The 21,536-nt window shown below is 43.6% G+C and overlaps 1 protein-coding gene across 3 annotated transcripts in view; it reads left to right on the top strand.

The window, feature by feature from the left end:
• The window catches only part of CDADC1 (cytidine and dCMP deaminase domain containing 1), a 35,730-nt gene extending 16,480 nt beyond the window's left edge, over positions 1-19,250 (top strand). The window contains exons 3-9 of one of the 3 annotated variants that reach the window (XM_044287151.1): positions 4,529-4,706; positions 4,792-5,364; positions 8,109-8,158; positions 11,256-11,431; positions 14,270-14,459; positions 17,499-17,559; positions 17,646-19,250. In XM_044287151.1, coding sequence (XP_044143086.1) covers positions 4,529-4,706; positions 4,792-5,364; positions 8,109-8,158; positions 11,256-11,431; positions 14,270-14,459; positions 17,499-17,559; positions 17,646-17,722 — 1,305 coding nt within the window. In that variant the 3' untranslated portion in view covers positions 17,723-19,250. Of the gene's footprint in view, positions 1-4,525; positions 4,707-4,791; positions 5,365-8,108; positions 8,159-11,255; positions 11,432-14,269; positions 14,460-17,498; positions 17,560-17,645 lie in introns of all 3 variants that reach the window. The other 2 variants (XM_044287152.1, XM_044287150.1) reach the window with 2 other exon arrangements.
• Positions 19,251-21,536: the final 2,286 nt, after the last annotated feature.

The following is a 21,536-nucleotide window of genomic DNA, read 5'->3' as shown; positions in this document are numbered from 1 at the left end:
GCTACGGTTTTATCTCCGGCGAAAAAAACTGAAGACTTGCCTGAATGCCGGATCCGGCATTTTTTTCCATAGGAATGTATTAGTGCCGGATCCGGCATTCAAAATACCGGAATGCCGGATCCGTCCAGACCTTTAAAAATGAAAAAAAAAAAAACGGATCCGTTTTGCCTGATGACACCGGAAAAACGGATCCGGTATTGCAATGCATTTTTCTGACTGATCAGGCATTTTTCTGACTGATCAGGATCCTGATCAGTCTGAAAAATGCCTGATCAGTCAGAAAAAATGACATCCGTTTGCATACAGTTTGCCTGATCAGGCAGTCAGTTCAGGCAACGGAACTGCCTGCCGGAATCAAGCAACGCAAGTGTGAAAGTACCCTTAGTGGTATACGAGTCCCTTTCAGATTGGAACAGTTTCAATGGAGTCCAGGAGAAATGGGACTACTTAAAAGTGGCACTATTGAAGGCAACAGAAAATTGCATTAGGCTTGTCAGTAAAAGCAAAAAAAGGAAGAGACCACTGTGGTACTCAGCAGAAGAGGCCAAAATCATTAAAAACAAAAAGATAGCATTTAGTAATTATAAAAGAAAAAAAAAAAACGAGGATGATAGGCAAATAGGCAGAGAGAGGCTAAACAAGTTATAAGAGCTTCTAAAGCACAGGCAGAAGAGAAATTGGCCTCAGTCAGTAAAAAAAGGCGATAAGACCTTCTTCAGATACATAAATGAAAAAAGGAAACTAAAACAAGGAATTACCTAATTAAAAACAAAAGGAAGGTATATGGAAGAAGATAAAGAACTAGCTGACTGCCTCAATGAATACTTCTGTTCAGTTTTTACAAAGGAAAATGAAGCAAAAGGACCTCAGTTAGGAAGGAAGACTAATGAATCTTTCGATGCATGTGTCTTTACAGAGGAAGAGGTTCTAAGTCAGCTGTCTAAAATTAATACAAATAAGTCACAGGGGCCTGATGGGATACACCCAAAGCTATTAAAAGAGCTTAGCGGTGAACTAGCAAAACAATTAACAGATTTATTTAACCAATCACTGGTAACAAGAAAGGTGGTAGGGAGCAATCGGGCAACTATAGGCCAGTAAGCCTGACATCAATAGTGGGGAAATTTATGAAAACCATACTTAAGGAGAGGATTGTGGAACATCTAAAATCCCATGGATTGAAAGATGAAAAACAGATGATTTTTTGGATTGGGTGACTAAAATAATAGATGGCGGAGGTGCAGTAGACATCGCTTATCTAGACTTTAGTAAGGCTTTTGATACTGTCCCACATAGAAGGCTTATGGACTCCCATATTGTTGAATGGATTAGGCAATGGCTGAGGGACAGACAACAGAGGGTTGTAGTCAATGGAGTATATTCAGATCATGGTCTTGTTACCAGTGGGGTAACTTAGGGATCTGTTCTGGGACCCATATTGTTTAATATCTTTATCAGCGAAATTGCAGAAGGCCCCGATGGTAAGGTGTGTCTTTTTGCTGATGACACAAAGATTTTTAACAGGGTTGATGTTCCTGGAGGGATACACCAAATGGAAAAGGATTTAGGAAAACTAGAGGAATGGTCAAAAATCTGGCAACTAAAATGTAATGTTGATAAGTGCAAGATAATGCACCTGGGGCGTAAAAACCCAAGAGCAGAATATAAAATCAGTGATACAGTCCTAACCTCAGTATCTGAGGAAAGGGATTTAGGGGTCATTATTTCAGAAGACGTAAAGGTAGGCAGACTATGTCGTAGAGTAGCAGGAAATGCTAGCAGAATGCTTGGGTGTATAGGGCGAGGCATTACCAGTAGAAAGAGGGAGGTGCTCATGCCGCTCTACAGAGCACTAGTGAGACCACATTTGGAATATTGTGCTTAATACTGGAGACCATATCTCCACAAGGATATTGATACTTTGGAGAGAGTTCAGAGAAGAGCTACTAAACTAGTACATGAAACACCAAAAACAACTCTATCATAAATATCTCGCGTGGAGTTATTCGTATCGACACCTATATAGCTCAAGGAGCAGCCACACAAAGAGTAATTCTAATTAAATATTCTTTATTGGATATCCAACACAAAAGATGGTATATCAATTAAAAAACATATAGAAAGCAGTGCATACTGAGAACACAACAGTGTTACAATGATTGTATAAAAACAGAGTAGGCTCCAAACCACTAAGGGACTAGTATCCCCCCATACACAATAAAGCAGTATCAGCTAGGTGGGGCACATATGGCAATGAAGGCATCCAGAACATACGTAGACACTCCAGACATCTAAAGGAGTGTGAGTCTGAATGCCACCCACATCAAGCGGAGACTGCAAAGGAGGAGGGGGGGAAAAAAGACACTGTTTAAAGTGCAAATGCAGAGAAATTCCTACTGACCCTGGTCTGGAACCGCCGCCCGACGATCGTTTCGCAGAATGCTTCCTCTTGGGGCCATGGTAGTACATGGATTGCAGGATAAAACTTACCAGAAGTCACAGGGTTCCTCCTGTACAGGAGGAACCCTGTGACTACAATAATTATACATATATACCACCTGTGGTTATTACTCCCTCTGACAGGATACTGTCTTAGCTGTGAATTTTTTAAAACTTACCAGGAAAGATTAAAGGACCTTAACATGTATAGCTTGGAAGAAAGACGAGACAGAGGGGATATGATAGAAACTTAAATACATAAAGGGAATCAACAAGGAGGGAATATTTAAAAGAAGAAAAACTGCTACAAGAGGACATAGTTTTAAATTAGAGGGACAAAGGTTTAAAAGTAATATCAGGAAGTATTACTTTACTGAGAGAGTAGTGGATGCATGGAATAGCCTTCCTGCAGAAGTGGTAGCTGCAAATACAGTGAAGGGGTGTTAAGCATGCATGGGATAGGCATAATGCCATCCTTCATATAAGATAGGGCCAGGGGCTATTCATAGTATTCAGTATATTTGGCAGACTAGATGGGCCAAATGGTTCTTATCTGCCGACACATTCTATGTTTCTATGACTGTGACACTTTTGCCGTGCATGGTTGTTGCTTGTGGCAACGTGTAGTCCAGCATGGTTGTTTGACATTTCCCCTGTTTGTCTGTACCTCCGGAAGGGGGTCCCTGGGGTTTCCCGGAGAGGGAACCACAATTCAGTTAAGCAGTGCTGTATGGGTCCGCCATGCATCTTGCCGCATCTGCTCTTGTGTTTGGTGTTAGTACTGAGTCCAGATATGTGTGTTTGGGCTTCAGTGCTTTTCACGGGATTCAGTGGTTGTTGTGTGGAGGATTCGTTCCTTTTGTCGAGTTTGTCCTCTGCTTACTGCCTGCTCCCCTTTTCCTGGTATCCAGGTCTAGTGGCATATCCCACCATTCTTCATTGTACGGTTGAGAGTTTCCCCCACTCCCCACCGTGACATTATGTTCAACGAGGTGGCTCTCAAGCTGGACAGATGGAAAGGTCCAGGATGCCAGCATACTCCAGCTCCACCAGAAGCTGAAGGCTCCAAACACCAGTACTATAAGAGCCAAGAGGCCACACCCAGCTCCACCTTGCTCACACCTTAACACCTTACACACCAGATATGGGAAGGGAACCAGACTTAAAGGGAAAGTGTCAAAACATGCTACAAACTACATGTTGGCACAAGCAACAAGCATGCACGGCAAAAGTGTCATGGTCCACTACCACAGACCATGACACAGCCGTGACAGTACCTGTCTAGTGACCATGAGGTGGGCTTGGGCGGCTTCCCAGGCATCGGTCCACCAGTAAATTTCCCTGTAGAGTCTATGACCAGTCTGCCCCTGTCTAGAGTCAGCAAATCTAGATCAGAATGTCTGAAATAGAAGAGAATCAAGGTGTTGCAGTAGCCAAGTCAAAGTCAAGACCTCAACCCAATTGAAATGCTTTGGTGGGACATTAAGGGAGTTGTGAATAAACGAATCCCCACAAACCTCAATGAACTGACTCAATGTTGTAAAGAAGAGTGGGCCACAATTCCTCTAGAACAATGTGAGACACTGATAAAGTCATAAACTGATTAAGTTATTGCTGCTAAAGATGGTTCTACAAACTATTGTATCATTGGCTTCATTTTTGCTGAATAATGACATGTACTGTTGGATTTACCTAATTGTAAGACCTTCTAAGGACCAGATGTTTTTTTTCAATTACGTCCTGATACGTAAAACCATAGCATTAAGTGCAATGCTGTTCTTATGTAGGGCATGGTGCCACATAATGGCTATAAAGGATATTTTTGACAAACTGTTCCTTTGTAGTTGGAAGGGAAAGAAGTATGACTACGCAAGGTTTGTTTAAAAGTCTGTTACCATAGAGACACATATCTGTGCATAGGAGGTGTGGATGTAAATGATAGGCTGTTTGCAAAGTAGCTTTCTTAATTTTCGCTGTACTGAAGTAACACAGGCAAGATGTAGGAGAGAACATTTAGTGGGTATTCTCTGGGTCTCTCTCTGGATTCACGTTACACGAATATTTGTGAATCTATTGTTTCTTACAGCAGATAAAGAAGACGGGGCTTGTAGTTGTAAGGAATATGAAGATTATTGGCCTCCACTGCTCCAGCAGCGAGCTTCATGCCGGTCAGATTGCAGTGATAAAGCACGGCTCAAGACTCAAAGATTGTGATCTCTATTTCTCCAGAAAACCTTGCTCTACTTGCCTGAAAATGATTGTAAATGGTTAGTTGTGGGTGCATCCTCTTTCTAGTTTACCCGAAATATACATTATATTATTGTATAGTATAATATTTTCCTTCTTTTTCAGCTGGTGTAAACCGTATCTCATACTGGCCTTCAGATCCAGAGATGAGCTTACAACAAGAAAGGTCTTCCCAAACCAGCATTGAAGACGCCAGGCTTGATGCCAAGGCGGTAGAGAGGTTGAAATCGAACAGTCGAGCTCATGTGTGCGTGCTCTTGCAGCCATTGGCTTGCTACATGGTGCAGTTTGTGGAAGAGACATCCTTAAAATGTGACTTTATACAGAAGATCACCAAGATAGAACCTGAGTTTACTAGAAGCACGTTCTATGAGTATCGTCAGGAACGGGTTAAGGAGTATGAATCGCTTTTTTTAATCTCCAATGAAGACATGCACAAAGAGATTCTGAGGTTGATGGGATTGGAAAATCTGTGTGAGGACCCATATTTCGTTTGCCTGAGGCAGAACATGAAGGATCTTGTCCTCATTCTTGCTACTGTTGCAGCTAGTGTTCCCAGCTACTCTGATTTTGGTTTCTACCTCAGTAAGACCAGTGATGGGAGCCACCAACAGGGACTTACCCAAGAAATTGCACAGCACTGTATAATACAAGCACGACTACTGGCGTATCGAACTGGTTAGCTGCTCTTTAAATTCAGTGCTTAGATTAGTTAAAGTTGTAGTATTCTTAGAGGGAACTGGTGTACATGCAGTCCTGTCTGCAGACATCATGTTGTAGAGCAGGAGAAGTAAAAGTTGCATTTCATTCAATTAAATCCCTGTTCATCCCGAGCTTAGGAGTCCAATGGGCAGTACTTAAAGTGCTTGCCAGCTTTCTATGTATGCATAGTCACATAGCTGCCTAGGACTGCCTACTAGACTTACCATTTTTTTAAACTTTAAAACGCACTTTCCCCCCAAAAGTGAGGGAAAAATGGCAGTGCATCTTACAGTCTGAATGCTAATGACTGCTTTCATTATGGAAGCGGTCATCAGCATGCGGGAGGCACAGGTAGGTGAGGGCAGCACTGTGCGGCTGTAGTCACTCTCCCTGGTCTTCTTCAAGGCCCTGCACTTCACGGAGTCCTGACGTAGTGCACGCTGCGCACTCTATGACCTGTCACTATGCGACGTCAGGTCACAGTGCAGCACAGGCCAGAAGAACAGAAGAAGACCAGGGATCAGTGAGTTAGTGGCAGCGCTGTCCGGAGTTTATTTTATTTTATTAATATTTGATCTGAGGTCTGATGGGGTCCAATCTGAAGCTGATGAGGGACTAATCTGAGACTGATGGAGGTTGGGGGGAGTGTCTGATCTGAGGCTGATGGGGGGGTGGGGTCTGATCTGAGGCTGATGGGGCTTCTGATCTGAGGCTGATGGGGGCTTCTGATCTGAGGCTGATGGGGGCTTCTGATCTGAGGCTGATGGGGGCTTCTGATCTGAGGCTGATGGGGGCTTCTGATCTGAGGCTGATGGGGGCTTCTGATCTGAGGCTGATGGGGGCTTCTGATCTGAGGCTGATGGGGGCTTCTGATCTGAGGCTGATGGAGCTTGGGGGCCTGATGAGGGTATGATGGATCTTGGGAGTCTGCTCTGAGGTCTGTTGAGGATCGGGGGTTTGATCTGAAGTCTGATGAAAAATATATTTTTTTCTTATTTTACTCCTCCACATCCTAGGTGCTACTTATAGTCCGGTGTGTCTTAAAGTGCAAAAATACAGTAAATGAATAATATACTAATTATACTGAATCATTTCCCACAAAAACTATATATCACTCTGCTCAGCTCCTCCTGCTCTATAACATGCTGCCTGCAGATCAGATATCATGTTCAATGTAACAGGTTCCCTTTAGGCTGGCCATACACATTAAGTTATTTTGGCTGAACCAACAAATTTCTGGGCTGTCGACATTCAGTTGTGTGTTATCTGATAATCTTCCGTCCCTCATTCAAGATCTTTTGGTTCCCTATAATGTAAATATACAAACTCAGGTCACAAATGATGAGATGAGGTTCTTCAAAGATCTTTGTAGTCTGATCTAACTGATAAAGTGTGAAATGTAGGACAACATCCCCCCGACTATTGCTGCCTAACAAGGTCCCTGCTGTACAGGGACAGACTGGCTTCTGAGCCCTCCTCACAGCAGCCAGCCATAGAGGTAATGGTCTAAAGCTCCTACAGTTTATTAGTGTTGGGGGTGTCAAGCACTGATGTACTTGGCCGGCGACTGCAGGTGACTTCTTATTTCAACTATATTACCATCCTGAGACAAATGGAGTAGGAGGATGAAACGTGGCAGCTGGCGCAGGCCTCTCCCAAGAGTTTCTTGGGAGGTATTTTGTGCTGCTGGGGCATTATTTTGTGAAGCCCTGTGGTGTTTGATTCTGCTGGGGCAGTATATTGTTCCGCACTGTGGTATATTGCTCCGCTAGGGCAGTATTTTGGTATTGCAGGCCCCACCTACTTGTGTTGCCCTCCTTCTGTCAATTTGGACCATCTACAACATGGGGCCACTAAGTTCCCATTCCGCCCCTGGTTGTAAAGAATACAATGCTTTTAAGGTCTGCCATACACTTCAGGTAGGTGTCGGCTGACAGCTATTCCTCTATGCATGTGCGTTCAATGGGGAAAGTGGAGTAATCCATTGCCAGATACCTCTGGAGGGGACAGTCAGACACGTAGGTATACAACATGTCCAACCTTTCTCCTTAACATCTATCGTCAAGAGGAAGTCGGGAGACCCCCATACAGATTAGAGGGTCGGCCAGTACTGCTGAAATCCTGTAGTGTATAGCCAAGTACTATTGTGTCTAGCTCCACTATGAAGCAAATAGCAAACAATGCTCTACTATAGGAGCAATAAAACTCCCTGAAATAGCCAAATTACAGAGGTTTTTCTTAGAATTTTCGTAGCTAGATAAAAACAGTATTTTGTGATCAAATTTAACATCTCCAAAAATATATGCCTTTAAATGATTTGATTAACGAGGCCTATGTTGCAGATCCCATTGTATTTGGAAGACAAACCTCCCAGCTGCATTTTGCACACGGACACGTGAATATACCCTTTATGTCAGAATAACCGTTTTCGACTTGTTAGTGTTCGTCAGTACATGATATTGATACTGTGACTCCTACAGTGCAGCTATGAAGAGAAGGACATAAAGGAACTGAAATAACCTAGAATTTCAGCACAGCAGGGAATATACCGCACTTCCAGTATCTCGTCCATTAGATCCTCATTTTACATGACTAGTGCCAGTACCTTTGTAGATTTTATGTTTTAGTTCAGCTTTAACTATGTTGTCAGTGCAGCTCGCTGGTAGTGGAAAGTTTTTTGGCATCAGTGTCAATTCCTAATTTTTTTTTTCCTTCTTTAGAAGATCACAAAATTGGAGTTGGTGCCGTTATTTGGGCAGAGCGGAAATCTGTAAGTAACTTTCTGACTGTACCTGCTGTGATTTTATGAAACCATATTATCCAGTAGGTGCTTTATACCTGTAGTGTAATAACTGCATGACGAGTAAGAACCTTCTTAGAAACATTTTTTTTATTCACAGATGATTTCTCGGTTTTAAAGGGGTATTCTGCTTGTGATAAGTTATCCCCCATCCACAGGATAGGGGATGATAACTATTTGATAGGTGGGGGTCCTACTGCTGGGGCCCCGTAACCCTTGGGGCCCCCAGAATGAACTGAGCAGCAGATTGGGCGTGCGCACTGTCACGCCACTCTTCGTCACACAACATGTCAGTTACAGAAACAGGCGAGTGTTGTACTCGGCTGTCTCCAAAACTCCTATAGAAATGAAAGGAGCAGCAGTGCGCATGCCCAACCTGCCACTCCATGCATTTTAAGGGGCCCTGAAGGGTATGAGGTCCCCATTCTCATGATTGGTGTGGGTCCCAGGCATAGGACCCCCACTGGTCTAATAGCTGTCACAACTGGAACACGCCTTTAACAATCTATCAGGCTCAAAATTGCTAAACTTTGCAATAGTAGCATGCTATATGGTCTTCTGATTCCAAAGCATTTTCCACCATCCCGATCAATGGCTGCATTCCGGAGAAATCGTAGATTTTTTTAAATATGCAAATGAACTGTTTGATGCAACAAGTGCGTCACTGTTGCACCAAAAACGCTGCTCTTTATCTCTAACCCTGTCTCTTTGAGTGGGCCAGGTGGGTGGTAATCTTGCCTGTCCTTGTTCTTGGTCATGCACTAGTGCTTCAGGAATCACAATGACAGGGTCAGACAGAGAAGATGTAATCTCGCCTGGCCCTGTGTTCTAGCGTGCGTGCCGGCATGGGCGCATGTGCAGTACAGCCCTGATGCTTGCCAGAGCTGAAGTCATCTGTACCACAGAGTCCTGCCTGGCAAGGATCAGGTCTGTACTGCGCGTGCGCCCATGCCGGCACACACGCTAGAACACAGGGCCAGGCAAGATTACATCTTCTCTGTCTGACCCTGTCATGCAAGACCCTGTCATTCAAGGGTGCAAGAGCCCAGCTTTTGGTGCATCAGTGATGCCCTTGTTGCACCAAACAGCTTATGTGCATATGAAAAAAAATCTGTTTTTTCAGGAATGCAGGCACCGATCAGGAAGGCAGAAAAAGCATTGCAATCAGGAGACCAGAGCACATCTGACACTTGCCTTGGATTGCTATGGAGGTACCTGGTGACATTCCCATTAACTGCTAACGCGTTTTGAGCTTCAGGAACTCTTATTCAGAAAATACAGACATCATGTTGGTGTGTTCTAAGGAGCACTGAAGGAAAGCAGTCAGAATAATTTAAACCTTAAAATCAATGTATGGCACTACAACTTGTCCTGCAAACACATGTCCACACACAGTGTCATACATGTAAAATGAAAAGTCCCAAAATGCTAGAATGCTAAGAAAAATGACTTCTGGTCTTAGACCAAAACTGGCGAACACTAGGGGGTTAACGTCTACTGTACATCACAAAGTCCAGTCCTAAAGAGATTTATTACACTGCTATTTGGATTTCTGTCCTAGTTTAAAGTACAAGTCCTTGCCCAGCAGTAAAAGGCACAATAGACGGGCTGTCCACTGAAAGTATTAAACTCCCATACTCTGAACTGCAAATCATGAGACGGGCATATTTTAAGGAAGGGAATCTTTGAAATGCCCATACAGGCTTAAAGATTCAGTTCAGTGGAGGTGCAGAGACCCCCACTGATCGCTAGGATAAGAAGGGAGAAGGGTGAAGAAGAAGGAGCGGAAGATAGTTTATAGAAAGTCCGTGGGCCTGTTCCTCTTCCGTCTCCTGCAGTGAGGAGAGACAACGCCCTATGTCAGTGATTCTCTCGAATGCGGAGCCAAACAACGGTCGTGTGCATGAGGCCTATAGCAGTTGTCCGAGAGTTTGAAAAAAAAAAAACAGCAAAAGTCAAAAAAAAAAAAAAATGAACAGTTCTCATTTTTTCAGTCCCCCCACTAATGCAGGGCAGATACCCCGCGTGGTCTCCCGCCAGGCTGGCGGAGAAGATGCGCTGTACTGTCACTTAACCACTGCCGGCAGTCTCTGGCCGCAGCAGTCACATGATGTGCTTCCTGGTGTCACCTCTGATGGCTCAGTTGTGATGTCTGTAGGTATGACATGGATTGAGGAGGTCAGTACTGTTTTTTTCTTTCAGAATTTAAGACATAATTTAACTGTTTCCTTTTTTATGAACAGTTGGACAACTAGTGGGTGCCATATGCCTTCCTGAACCAGAGTTTGGGGGGCTGTGTACTTTCCTGGCATTCAGCTGAAGGGGACATTTGGGATGAGTACTATCAACATTGCCAGGAGTCTTCTCCACAATGGTGATTTTTTTTGTCCTTTTCAGATGGATCCCCGACACAGTATACAGTCCCCCCAAAATGTATTTATACTAGGCCTCATTCACACAAGCGATACGGATTGTTTCAGGATCTGTTTAGGGGAAACAGATGGTCTTGCATGCAACTTCATTCAGTTTTTTTCTGCGATTACGTTCGGGTGTGTGTCCCCCCCCCCCCGTCTGGATTGTATCCAGGTTGCATGCGATTTCACACACACAAAGAAAAACTGAAGAATTGAAGAATAAAAATCCACATCTTCAGCAACCGTCAGTGAAAAACGCATTGGCTCCGGATGTCTTCCGTTTTTCACGCAAGCCCCATTCACTTCAATTGAGCCAGTACTGCATGAAAAAGCACAATATAGACCATGCTGAGATTTTTCCTGAATGCAGAAATGATACATGAAAAAACCCATAACAATAAATGGGTGAGGATTCAGTCCGGATGCTATGCGTTTGTTACACCCATCGCATCCAGACGAAAAACTTGCTCGTGTGAAAGAGGCCTTATACTCCCTTTGTCTCATGAGATGTGATTAAAAGGAGAGAGATTTCATGTTAATGCCCCATTTAATGGGGGTATATCCTTGTAGCTAATTGCGTAGGCATCTGTCCGTCTGACCATCTAAGGACAACCCGTTATCCCTGACGCACTCTCTTGATCCTTCTTCCTCAGAGCTCACTGGACTGTGATGGGACGGGGTCCATGTACTTCATTGGGTGTGGATATAATGCTTTCCCTGTGGGCTCGGAATATGCTGATTTTCCACACATGGATGACAACCAGAAAGACAGAGAAATCAGGAAGTTTCGGTACATTATTCATGCAGAGCAGAATGCTATCACATTCAGGTAATTCTTTTTCCTTGACATGTCACATCCATGTATGAGAGATGTTGTATGACGCCTCATACATTGGGCTGCAGTGTGCGTGCTAAGGGTACTTTCACACTAGCGTTAGAAGAATCCGGCAGGCAGTTCCGCTGCCGAAACTGCCTGCAGGATCTGGAAATCCGTATGCAAACGGATATCTTCTTTTTCCGGATCTGTTAGACTTATGCATTGAAATACCGGATCCGTCTTTCTGGTATCATCCGGAATAACGGATCCGGTATTAAATTTTTTCAAAGCTAAAAAGAACTGCGCATGCGAAAACCGGATCCGGCGATGCAGCAATTTCCGGAACACTTGGTACCGAATCCGGCATTAATGCATTTCAATGGAAATGAATGCTGGATCCTGCAAGTGCGGTATTGTTCATGTGTTTTGTCCAGAAAAAATACCGCAGCATGCTGCGAGTCATGTGGAGAGTTGCGATGTTTCAGATGTTTCGGTCATATGAGACCTTTGTCAATAGATCGCAGGTATAGTAGCGGAGCTCCCAGCCTGTCCCGCCCTCCGCTACTATACCTGCGATTTATTGACAAAGGTCTCATATGACCGAAACGTCAGAAACATCGCAACTCTCCACATGACTCACGGCGCAACATTATTTTCATTATAACGGAGCAATGAATGCCCGACTGGGGCAGTATCGTGTAATTTTACCAGCATAAGCATTTACTTGCTTTTTATTGCAAATGTTGCTGGCACCTACTTCACAGTTTGAAGTGTATGATTCACAATAAATCCACCTGGCATATCTAAACGCTCAAGAGGGTGCGCGGTTTTCTCTATAAATATACACGGGCGCTGCCGTATACCACAGCACCTCGCCCTACCACCAGGAGTGCAAGTTCCTCCCCTCTACACCATGTTGAACATGTGACCTATAATGCCACACAACTACTTATATGCGAACAGACACATTCAAATCAGTGGGTACGTGTGCTGCCCACAGAAAATGCGGGCAGTACACGCCAGTAAAAAAATTGAAATGTGGATGAGGCCTAAGGCTGGGTCTGTCCGCAGCAGAATCCTGTAAAGATCCGCTATAAATCTGCTGCACAAGCAGGACCCTTATTCTGCAGGTTTTAGATCCCCCCACTCTGTTGTGGACCCTCCTCTATTGGATGACCTGTCACAATAGGGCATGGGATGTTCTTACCAATATCCCGAATAAATCTGCAGCAGAAAGCATCAGCTTTATTTTACAGTTTGTGCGACACATTTGTACACCTGTAAAATTGTTTTGAAAAGGGGACAGAAAAAGTTCTGTGGCTATGGGCGCTTGTACACACTTAATAGCCTTCATCCGATGGCTGTCCCTCCCAAATCCCTTATACACATACACACTGCGTTAGGCGGGTATGTGTTTTCAATTCAATCAGGGCACTTGTGGTTCAGTTCTTGAGATGGCTAGGACTATTTGACATTTATCACTTATCTTGTGAATAGATAATAATATTCTCTTTGGGGGATAACCCCTTAGCATGTACAGCATTACCTTGCATGGGTTGTATGGACTAGGCTCATCCACTGAGCCTGTTCGACATGCAGAGGATGCTTGCTGTAAAATACAGCCGACATCTGGACACAATGACCGGGATTGGAGATAATGCTGATCCCGGTCATTTAAAGGGGTATTATCATCTTAATGATCACTGTTAAATCTGTTAATGATTTAACAGTGATCATTTTTCTAAATATATTTCATTAACAAATCCCCACCCCTTAGAAAAAAATAAACCTATACTTACCTGACTGTTGTCTTCCATCTCCCCTGGTTACGGCCACTGCTCTTCTCAGGAATCTCGGTGGCCGTGCGTGCGCAGACGTCTTCTTTTCTTCTCCCGGCCGGCCGCGCGCTGTACTGAACGCGCACGCCGAGTCCACGCATGTGCCCTGGTGACTTCTTCCTGGCAAGTATACTATACTGGCCAGGAAGAAGTCACCAGGGCGCATGCGCGGACTCGGCGTGCGCGTTCAGTATAGCGCGCGGCCCGGCCGGGAGAAGTCATCAATCAAGATGGAGCCTGCTCCCTGCCGAGTGCCGAAACCAGGAAGTGGACGGCGCGCCGGGAACAGGTAAGTATAAACCTGCGTGTTGAGAAAACCCCTTTAACTCCTCAGATGCCACAGTCAATAGTGATCGCAGGGTTAGACCGATAAGACAGAGGGAGCGGGCTCCCTCTGTACATTGATTGGAGCCCCTGCAGTGAAATCTTGGGACTCCAATTAATTGCTATGACAGCCTGGGGCCTTGTAAAGACTCCAAGCTCTGTCATAGTGAGCTCCCCGCAGAGCTGTGGCCGAGGTGCAGCTTCACAGGTAGCCAGTGGAAATCCCATAGACTGCAATAGTATTCTATTTCAGTCTATGGTAGAAGTGGTCGGTCAGAAGATCACATATTCAACTCGCTCAGGGGACTAAAAAGTACAGTAAAAAAATTTAAAAAGTTAAAAAATAAAAACACAAATATATTAAATCAAATTGCCCCTTTCCCAATTTTAGATATAAGAATAAATGAAAAAAATAAATAAAAAAAATAAACATAACAGGCATCGCCTATTAAAATTTCTAAGTGTTTATCCCGTATGGTGAACACCGTGATGGAAAAGAAAATGAAAATGCGTGTTTTGCCATTTTTGATCACCTTGCCCCCCAAAAATTGAATGAAAAGGGATTGAAAATTGTATGTGCCCCAAAATGGCACCAATAAAAAACTACAGCTCATCCTGCAAAAAAACAAGACCTCACACAGCTCTATTATTTTTTTTTATATAATGTTAAATGTTCTCATCATTGCAGGTGCCAGGAGATTAATCTCGATGAACAGAGCATGATCTTTGTGACAAAATGCCCATGTGATGAGTGTGTTCCCCTGATTAAAGGTGCTGGCATCAAGCAGATCTATACTGGAGACATGGACAGTGGTAAAAAGAAGGCCGATATATCCTACATGAAATTCTCTGAACTCAGGGGAGTTGGTAAATATAGTGTAAGTATACATGAATATGTATATTGTTTGATACAAGTTTAATATATCTGTTTGGCATGGAAGAACACCTGTAATTGAGGCCTTCCCTGTGTACCCGAATAGTGTTCCCGCCTCTGTATTATGTGTTAATAAAAACCGATGGATCCCTGCAAAACGATGTAGGTATGGATGGTTCTGCATCCCTGATTTTTGAAGGCACAGACAGTACTGCCTACTTGTCTTCCCATACATTTTGAGAGCACAAGTGATATTATCTCCCTGACTCTCCCTACATGGTAAGATTATCCTGCACTCCTGCCTCCTGTCTAATGACTGCACAGTTAGCACTTTCGCTCCCCGTATGGTGAAGGTACAGATGGTACCTTTGTGGGGAAGGTACAGATAGTATTGCTTCACTTTCTCTCCCTTTGTGCGGAAGGTACAGATAGTACGGCCTCATTTTCTTTCCCTGTATGTTGAAGGTACAGATAGTACTGCCTCACTTTCTTTCCCTGTATGTTGAAGGTACACATAATACTGCCTCACTTTCATTCTCTGTATGTTTAAGGTACACATAGTACTGCCTTACTTTCTTTCCCTGTATGTTGAAGGTACAGATAGTACTGCCTCACTTTCTTTCCCTGTATGTTGAACGTACACATAGTACTGCCTCACTTTCTTTCTCTGTATGTTGAAGGTACAGATAGTACTGCCTCACTTTCTTTCCCTGTATGTTGAAGGTACACATAGTACTGCCTCACTTTCTTTCCCTGTATGTTGAAGGTACACATAGTACTGCCTCACTTTCTTTCCCTGTTTGTTAAAGGTACACATAGTACTGCCTCACTTTCTCTCCCTGTATGTTGAAGGTACAGATAGTACTGCCTCACTTTCTTTCCCTGTATGTTGAAGGTACAGATAGTACTGCCTCACTTTCTTTCCCTGTTTGTTGAAGGTACAGATAGTACTGCCTCACTTTCTTTCCCTGTATGTTGAAGGTACAGATAGTACTGCCTCACTTTCTTTCCCTGTATGTTGAAGGTACAGATAGTACTGCCTCACTTTCTTTCCCTGTTTGTTGAAGGTACACATAGTACTGCCTCACTTTCTTTCCCTGTTTGTTAAAGGTACACATAGTACTGCCTCACTTTCTCTCCCTGTATGTTGAAGGTACAGATAGTACTGCCTCACTTTCTTTCCCTGTATGTTGAAGGTACAGATAGTACTGCCTCACTTTCTTTCCCTGTTTGTTGAAGGTACAGATAGTACTGCCTCACTTTCTTTCCCTGTATGTTGAAGGTACACACAGTACTGCCTCACTTTCTTTCCCTGTTTGTTGACGGTACACACAGTACTGCCTCACTTTCTTTCCCTGTATGTGGAAGGTATAGATAGTATTGCCTCACTTTCATTCCTTGTATGTTGAAGGTACAGATAGTACTGCCTCACTTTCTCTCCCTGTATGTTGAAGGTACAGATAGTACTGCCTCACTTTCTCTCCCTGTATGGTGAAGATACATGTTACACTTCCACCTCTCCCACCTATTGCAAGTTGCAGCCTTTCTTATTCATTTAATACAAAAAGGAAGATTCATCTGGATGAAATCTGGTCTGACCGTAACGCAGACAAACTATTCGGTCAGTCACACACATACTGGCCTTTTTCTGGTTCTTTACCCCTCCAGTATGTGCGATCGCATCTTTACAATTTCAGTCCAGTATGGAGTAGTCTTCTAAGAAGTTATATGGAACCCTGCCTGTGTATAATGGAGGATGGCCTTCATTCGGTGATAGCTTGCGCATCACATGGACATTATAGAAATGGTCTCACACATCGTTGTACTGCCCTTATTAATCAGCCTCCCCATTCATGTCTGTTCATCTTAGACTTGTTTCCATAACTAGAAATGGTTAAGCCCAGGAAGCCAATTCTGCACATTTTATGTGATACCTTTTAAAGCCAGTTAATTTGCTGTGATCGTTCTTCTTTATGAGATAGTATTGTCTCATTTGCACCATCCATGATACAGTTTGCTCTATTTAAAACTGACATATTGCTGCAGGGAGGACATGTGTAATGAGGTTGGGTGCATAGCATCTTCACAGTCCAGACAGGAGGCCATGTGTTTCTGTGTCGGATATTACTGAAGGTGACAGAAGCTCGTCCTATTTTGGAGACCTAATTAATTAGTGATCGTGAAATTATTCATCTAATCAATATAGTCTGATCCATGCTGTGAAAACATTCTTAGCTTACAGAAGGAATAATAAGGGAACGGCACATCATAGAGTGGGGAGTGCAAGTAGTCACTAAAATAGACATGTCAGGAGTGGTAACAGGTCCCCGTTAAAGGGGTGGTTAACCCCAAAACAAATTTTAATGAGAGCCAGGAGGCTTCCGTCTCTACTCCTCTCTGTCCCTGGTGGACCGGAAGTGTGGCTTCCCAACCGTGGTCATGTGTATGACTGCAGCTATTCACTGGCCTCAGCAGTGGAGTGTCTCCAAACCGCCCATGACCACAGAGGCTCAGTGGTCACGCGTTGCTTGCACCTCTGAGACCAGTGAATGACTGCAGTGGCACACATAATTACGGACAGGGCGTCACACTTCTGATCTGCTGTGGACCAGAAGGAATAGAGACGGGAGCATCACCGCCAGAATGGAGAGGCATTCAGTAGGTAAGTTCCCTTTTACTTTCATTTAGACAATCTCCCAGACCTTTAATATTATTTTATGTACAAATACAGGCGTTTTCTACAACTGTCAGGCATTGTTCTACAGAGTCATCATTGTCATTGATGATCTGATAGCCTGGCATCCATGGGACTTGTGAAGCTGGACTTCTGATTTTCCAATGTCCCACATACGAGGGTTCTAGCAGTCTGGAAAATACAGGAGAAATACTGGGTGGACATTCTGGCTTGTGCTGTGCTGGACTGTAGAGTTTTACTATGGTTTCAATCAGTACTTTAGGAGATTCGACCATACTTGCTCCATTACTGTCGAGGTCATTGGGTTTTATTGGTAATGGCTTAATTATAATTTTTTCTTCTCATTAGTGGCAACAAAATCCGCACAGGGCGAGTACCAGTAACACACAGGCTTCCATGTCTGCAGAAAGTGAGTACGTCATCCTGTGGCACCTGTCATATGTGGTAACGAGCCTTCTCCTGTTGTCCTGAGTTCTCTCTTAATTCATTTTATAGATGGAGATCTGAAGAACAAAGATGAAGATGATCTATGCTTCAAAAACAAAAGGATGTGCTATGGGCAGAGCTTGTAAACCTGGAGTGTCATTTTAAGTTTTATTTTAGTAAAGATTTTATTTATTGCAGAAACAATTCTATTTTAGGAAGGAAAAAAAATCTATTTATTTTTGCTGTTAACGAGATCATTAAAACATGGTTACTTATGGATGCTGCAAGACACGGATCTATGGCCACCAAGCAAGCAACTGTCCAGTAATATGGGAGCAGAAGAAAACGCGGTGAAATGCAATCAAATTTCTTTAGTCCAGCATCAGATCATTTTGATAATCCTACACCTCTTTTTTAACGTAGAACCACATGACTTTACATGACTAAAAGTATGACACCAGGCAGAGGCGGTTCATAAGAGCAGGGTCGGACTGGGAACCTAAAGTGGACCTGGAAAAAATACGAAAAGTGGCACCGTTTTGTTGGGTCCAAATTGATGGAAGGCAGGGCCAGCAATACCATATCGTGGAACATTATACCACCCAACAGAGCCAAATACCAGAGTTCATCACAAAATACTGCCAGCAGCACAAAATACATCCCCATAAACTTCCACTGGCCGGCCCCCTGGGCATCGGCCCTCCGGGAGATTTCCCTGTAAGGTCTATGGCCAATCTACCCCTGCATAAGAGTCCTAAAACAGCATTTCATTTCCATCCGGAAGGATCTCTGCCTACATGTTCTATGACCAACCCATAATCCAGAATATTTGATGGTCTAGGCGCATTTTTAAGTCCATTTATGCCTAAACCTAAGGAATTTTACTGCACTTACAATGGGGTAAATGTTCATATCCAGTGGAATATGATGTTGAAATGCTGCTGTATATTTGGACAGCCTAGGGACTCTGCATTCGTTAAACTTGTCTTAGATGGAGGATGTGCACCATCTGACTGTGAAGGACAGGCAATCGGATGCCTCCACTGAAGGTGACCAAACATTAGATGTAGGGTGAAGGTTGAACAATCATTCCGATGCAGCCATACCCGATATTCCATAGTGGCCATGTTCACTGACACCCGCTCAACGACGAATGATCTTTCTGGGAATGTCCACGTAAAGATGGTTCACGGGCTGGCCACTTTCAGATGACGATTTTACACATGGCTGACTACTTTTGAGGCTACGATGGCCTGTCTTTGATTGGTAGGCTAAAATGAACATTCATTGTTAAATTTCACCCAGCGAACAATCGATTTGGTTGAAATCAGCCATTGTAATCAGATTGAGACTATGTATGGCCCTGTAATCTTGCACTTTATTATTGACTCAGGCGTTGTCTACCTGTCATATAACATAATGTTGTATCATTTCATCCATGAACATTTCTGTGCCAGACGTTCTGTTTGTTGCAGGGTTGCTTGTGATTTCCTTTACCCAAACAGCAGTCGCAGTATGACCGTGATTTTCAGGATGTTTTGTGTTGTTTTATCCTGTGTGCAGCCCCGGTCTCAGAGTTGGTTACTTTAGTACTATTTTGCGTTAGGACTTCTTACTGGAATTGGTCCATTTATAAGGATTGATTTGCTAATAAAGCAAGGAGTATTCTGGGAACTCAGATTCCCCATAATCCATGTTTCTCCATAAGAAGAGTCAGCCAGGCTAATTTGAAGTTATTCCCTATCCACAGGGAGCCGAAATGAATGGAGCAGCAGGTTGGGCATTCTCTCTGCCGCTCCATTCATCTCAATGGGACCTGCCGGAAATAGACAAGCAATGTACCCCCTCAGGCTAGGTTCATTTTGAGGGGCCTTGCTTGGTAATTTGCTCCTGTTCTCTTGATCGTGGGGTCCCAGTAGCAGGACACCACTAATCTAATAGTTATCCCCTATCCTGTGGCTAAGGGAAAAAACTTCAAATTACCAGAATACCCCTTTAATATTTAGATAATTCCACAATATGTTACACTTTATAGAAGTCATTGCTAAACAGAATTTTTTGCACCTAATCCATCTGGTCATCAGTATATCCATTCATTTTTCCCCCCATTGCTATAAAGGACCGAAATATTCCACTTGGGTACACTCTAATTATCCCAAACTCTATAGCCCATTTCATGAAAACTATGGGGCACATTTATTAAGACCGGCATTTTAGACAATGGTCCTAATAAGACCCTGCACTGGCAGTGGATCTGCCAAAGTTATGTAGAGGCACCGGCCTCTACATAACTTCCGCGGATCCACTGACGCTTCTAAATGTAAGACAGCTTCCTTGCCCACACCATGATGACTCTCTTAGACTTGGTGTGAGTGGGGAAAATTCACTGGTTGCTGTGCAAAGGACCGCGGCGCTGCAATCTGCGTCAGGAACATGCCCAATATAGGTGTATTTCTGTTTAATAAATGACCCCCTATACCTGTATGTTTTTGAAGTGCAGAAGGAAACCAGGAGAAAAACTTTTTAAGGCCTCATGCACACAACCGATTCTTTTCAATGTTGCTGCAAAAAATGCAGGCAGCAAACCGTGCGCTGTCCGCATCCATATGTCCATTCCGCAGTCCCGCAAAAAAGAACAAGGGCTCCACAAAAAAACGGATACAACATCGATGTTGCATGGACGCCAACCGTATTTTTTGCAGACTGCAAAATACAGTCATGTGGATGAACCTTAACCCTCCCTTAGTAAGGTTAATAGTACAACTAAGGCTACTTTCACACTAATGTTTTGGCTTTCCATTTGTGAGATCCGTTTAGGGCTCTCACAAGCGTCCAAAACGGATCAGTTTTGCCCTTAATACATTCTGAATGGAAAAGGATCCGCTCAGAATGCATCAGTTTGCCCCCGATCAGTCACCATTCCGCTTTGGTGTCCGTCTGATGAAACTGAGCCAAATGGATCTGTGCTGACACACAATGTAAGTCAATGGGGACGGATCCGTTTTCACTGACACAATCTGGCACAATAGAAAACGGAAATGCCCCACATTGACTTTTAATGGTGTTCAAGACGGATCCGTTTTGGCCATGTTAAAGATAATACAAAGGTGACAGAACTGACCACTGAGGCACCATACGTGTACACATTATGTGAATGCTGGAATAAAGCCACCCTCGCTCTGTTCCTCGGTACCCCCCTTTGTACACACCATGCATGTCTACTGCCGGTGGTGAATATGGGGTAACTTGAAACTAATACAGCTTTAGGGCTAGGGCTCCACAGCACTGGTTGTTGTTTGTCTGCTTTACAGGTGCTTTCTCCATTGCTTAGATATTAGACTCGTCTGTGTCGATACATTTCTAAGCCCTTAAAAAAAGGTGTGGTGCACTGTTGTATATTTGGTGCATCTAGAGACTGTTTACACTGTCTACAGCATTAGTAAAGCCGCCCCATTGTATTTGTGCTCCTGACCAGTTGAGTTTATATATATATATATATATATACATACATATACACACATTGCAGCCGGCAGATCTTACAGAAAAACTAAGTGACCCTACATTTTAATCTGGGTCTCTGTCACCAGTTTAGATAGGGCTGCATAAACCTAGTGATTCCCTAAGGGTTAATTGTAATCATTTTTGTGGGCACCACAACATCCCCATACAGTTCCACTGAATTGACGTTACTGTAGATTACCATAAGAACCCTGGGTTTGTTGCAACCATAATTAGAGACACTAAAATATGACTGTAACTCATCTGAAATGGTACTAAAGTAATGTGGTTAGGTTCTTATCTTCTAATGACTAAGAGCAATTTAATCAGGTGGTGGTAAGGCTCACAGTTCAGGTGGCCGTACGCCTTAGATAGCCGAGCTGGATTAGAGCTGACCGTGACCAATCTTGGCTGAGTGTGCATGTGTTCTCTTTGGGGAGAAGGGAAGCAGCCCCGCCAGAC

The sequence above is a fragment of the Bufo gargarizans genome, chromosome 3 (genome assembly GCF_014858855.1).
Source record: "Bufo gargarizans isolate SCDJY-AF-19 chromosome 3, ASM1485885v1, whole genome shotgun sequence".
In the NCBI taxonomy this organism is placed as follows: domain Eukaryota; kingdom Metazoa; phylum Chordata; class Amphibia; order Anura; family Bufonidae; genus Bufo; species Bufo gargarizans.
The sequence above is the reverse complement of the archived record's forward strand: the minus strand, read 5'-3'. Positions and strand labels throughout refer to the sequence as shown.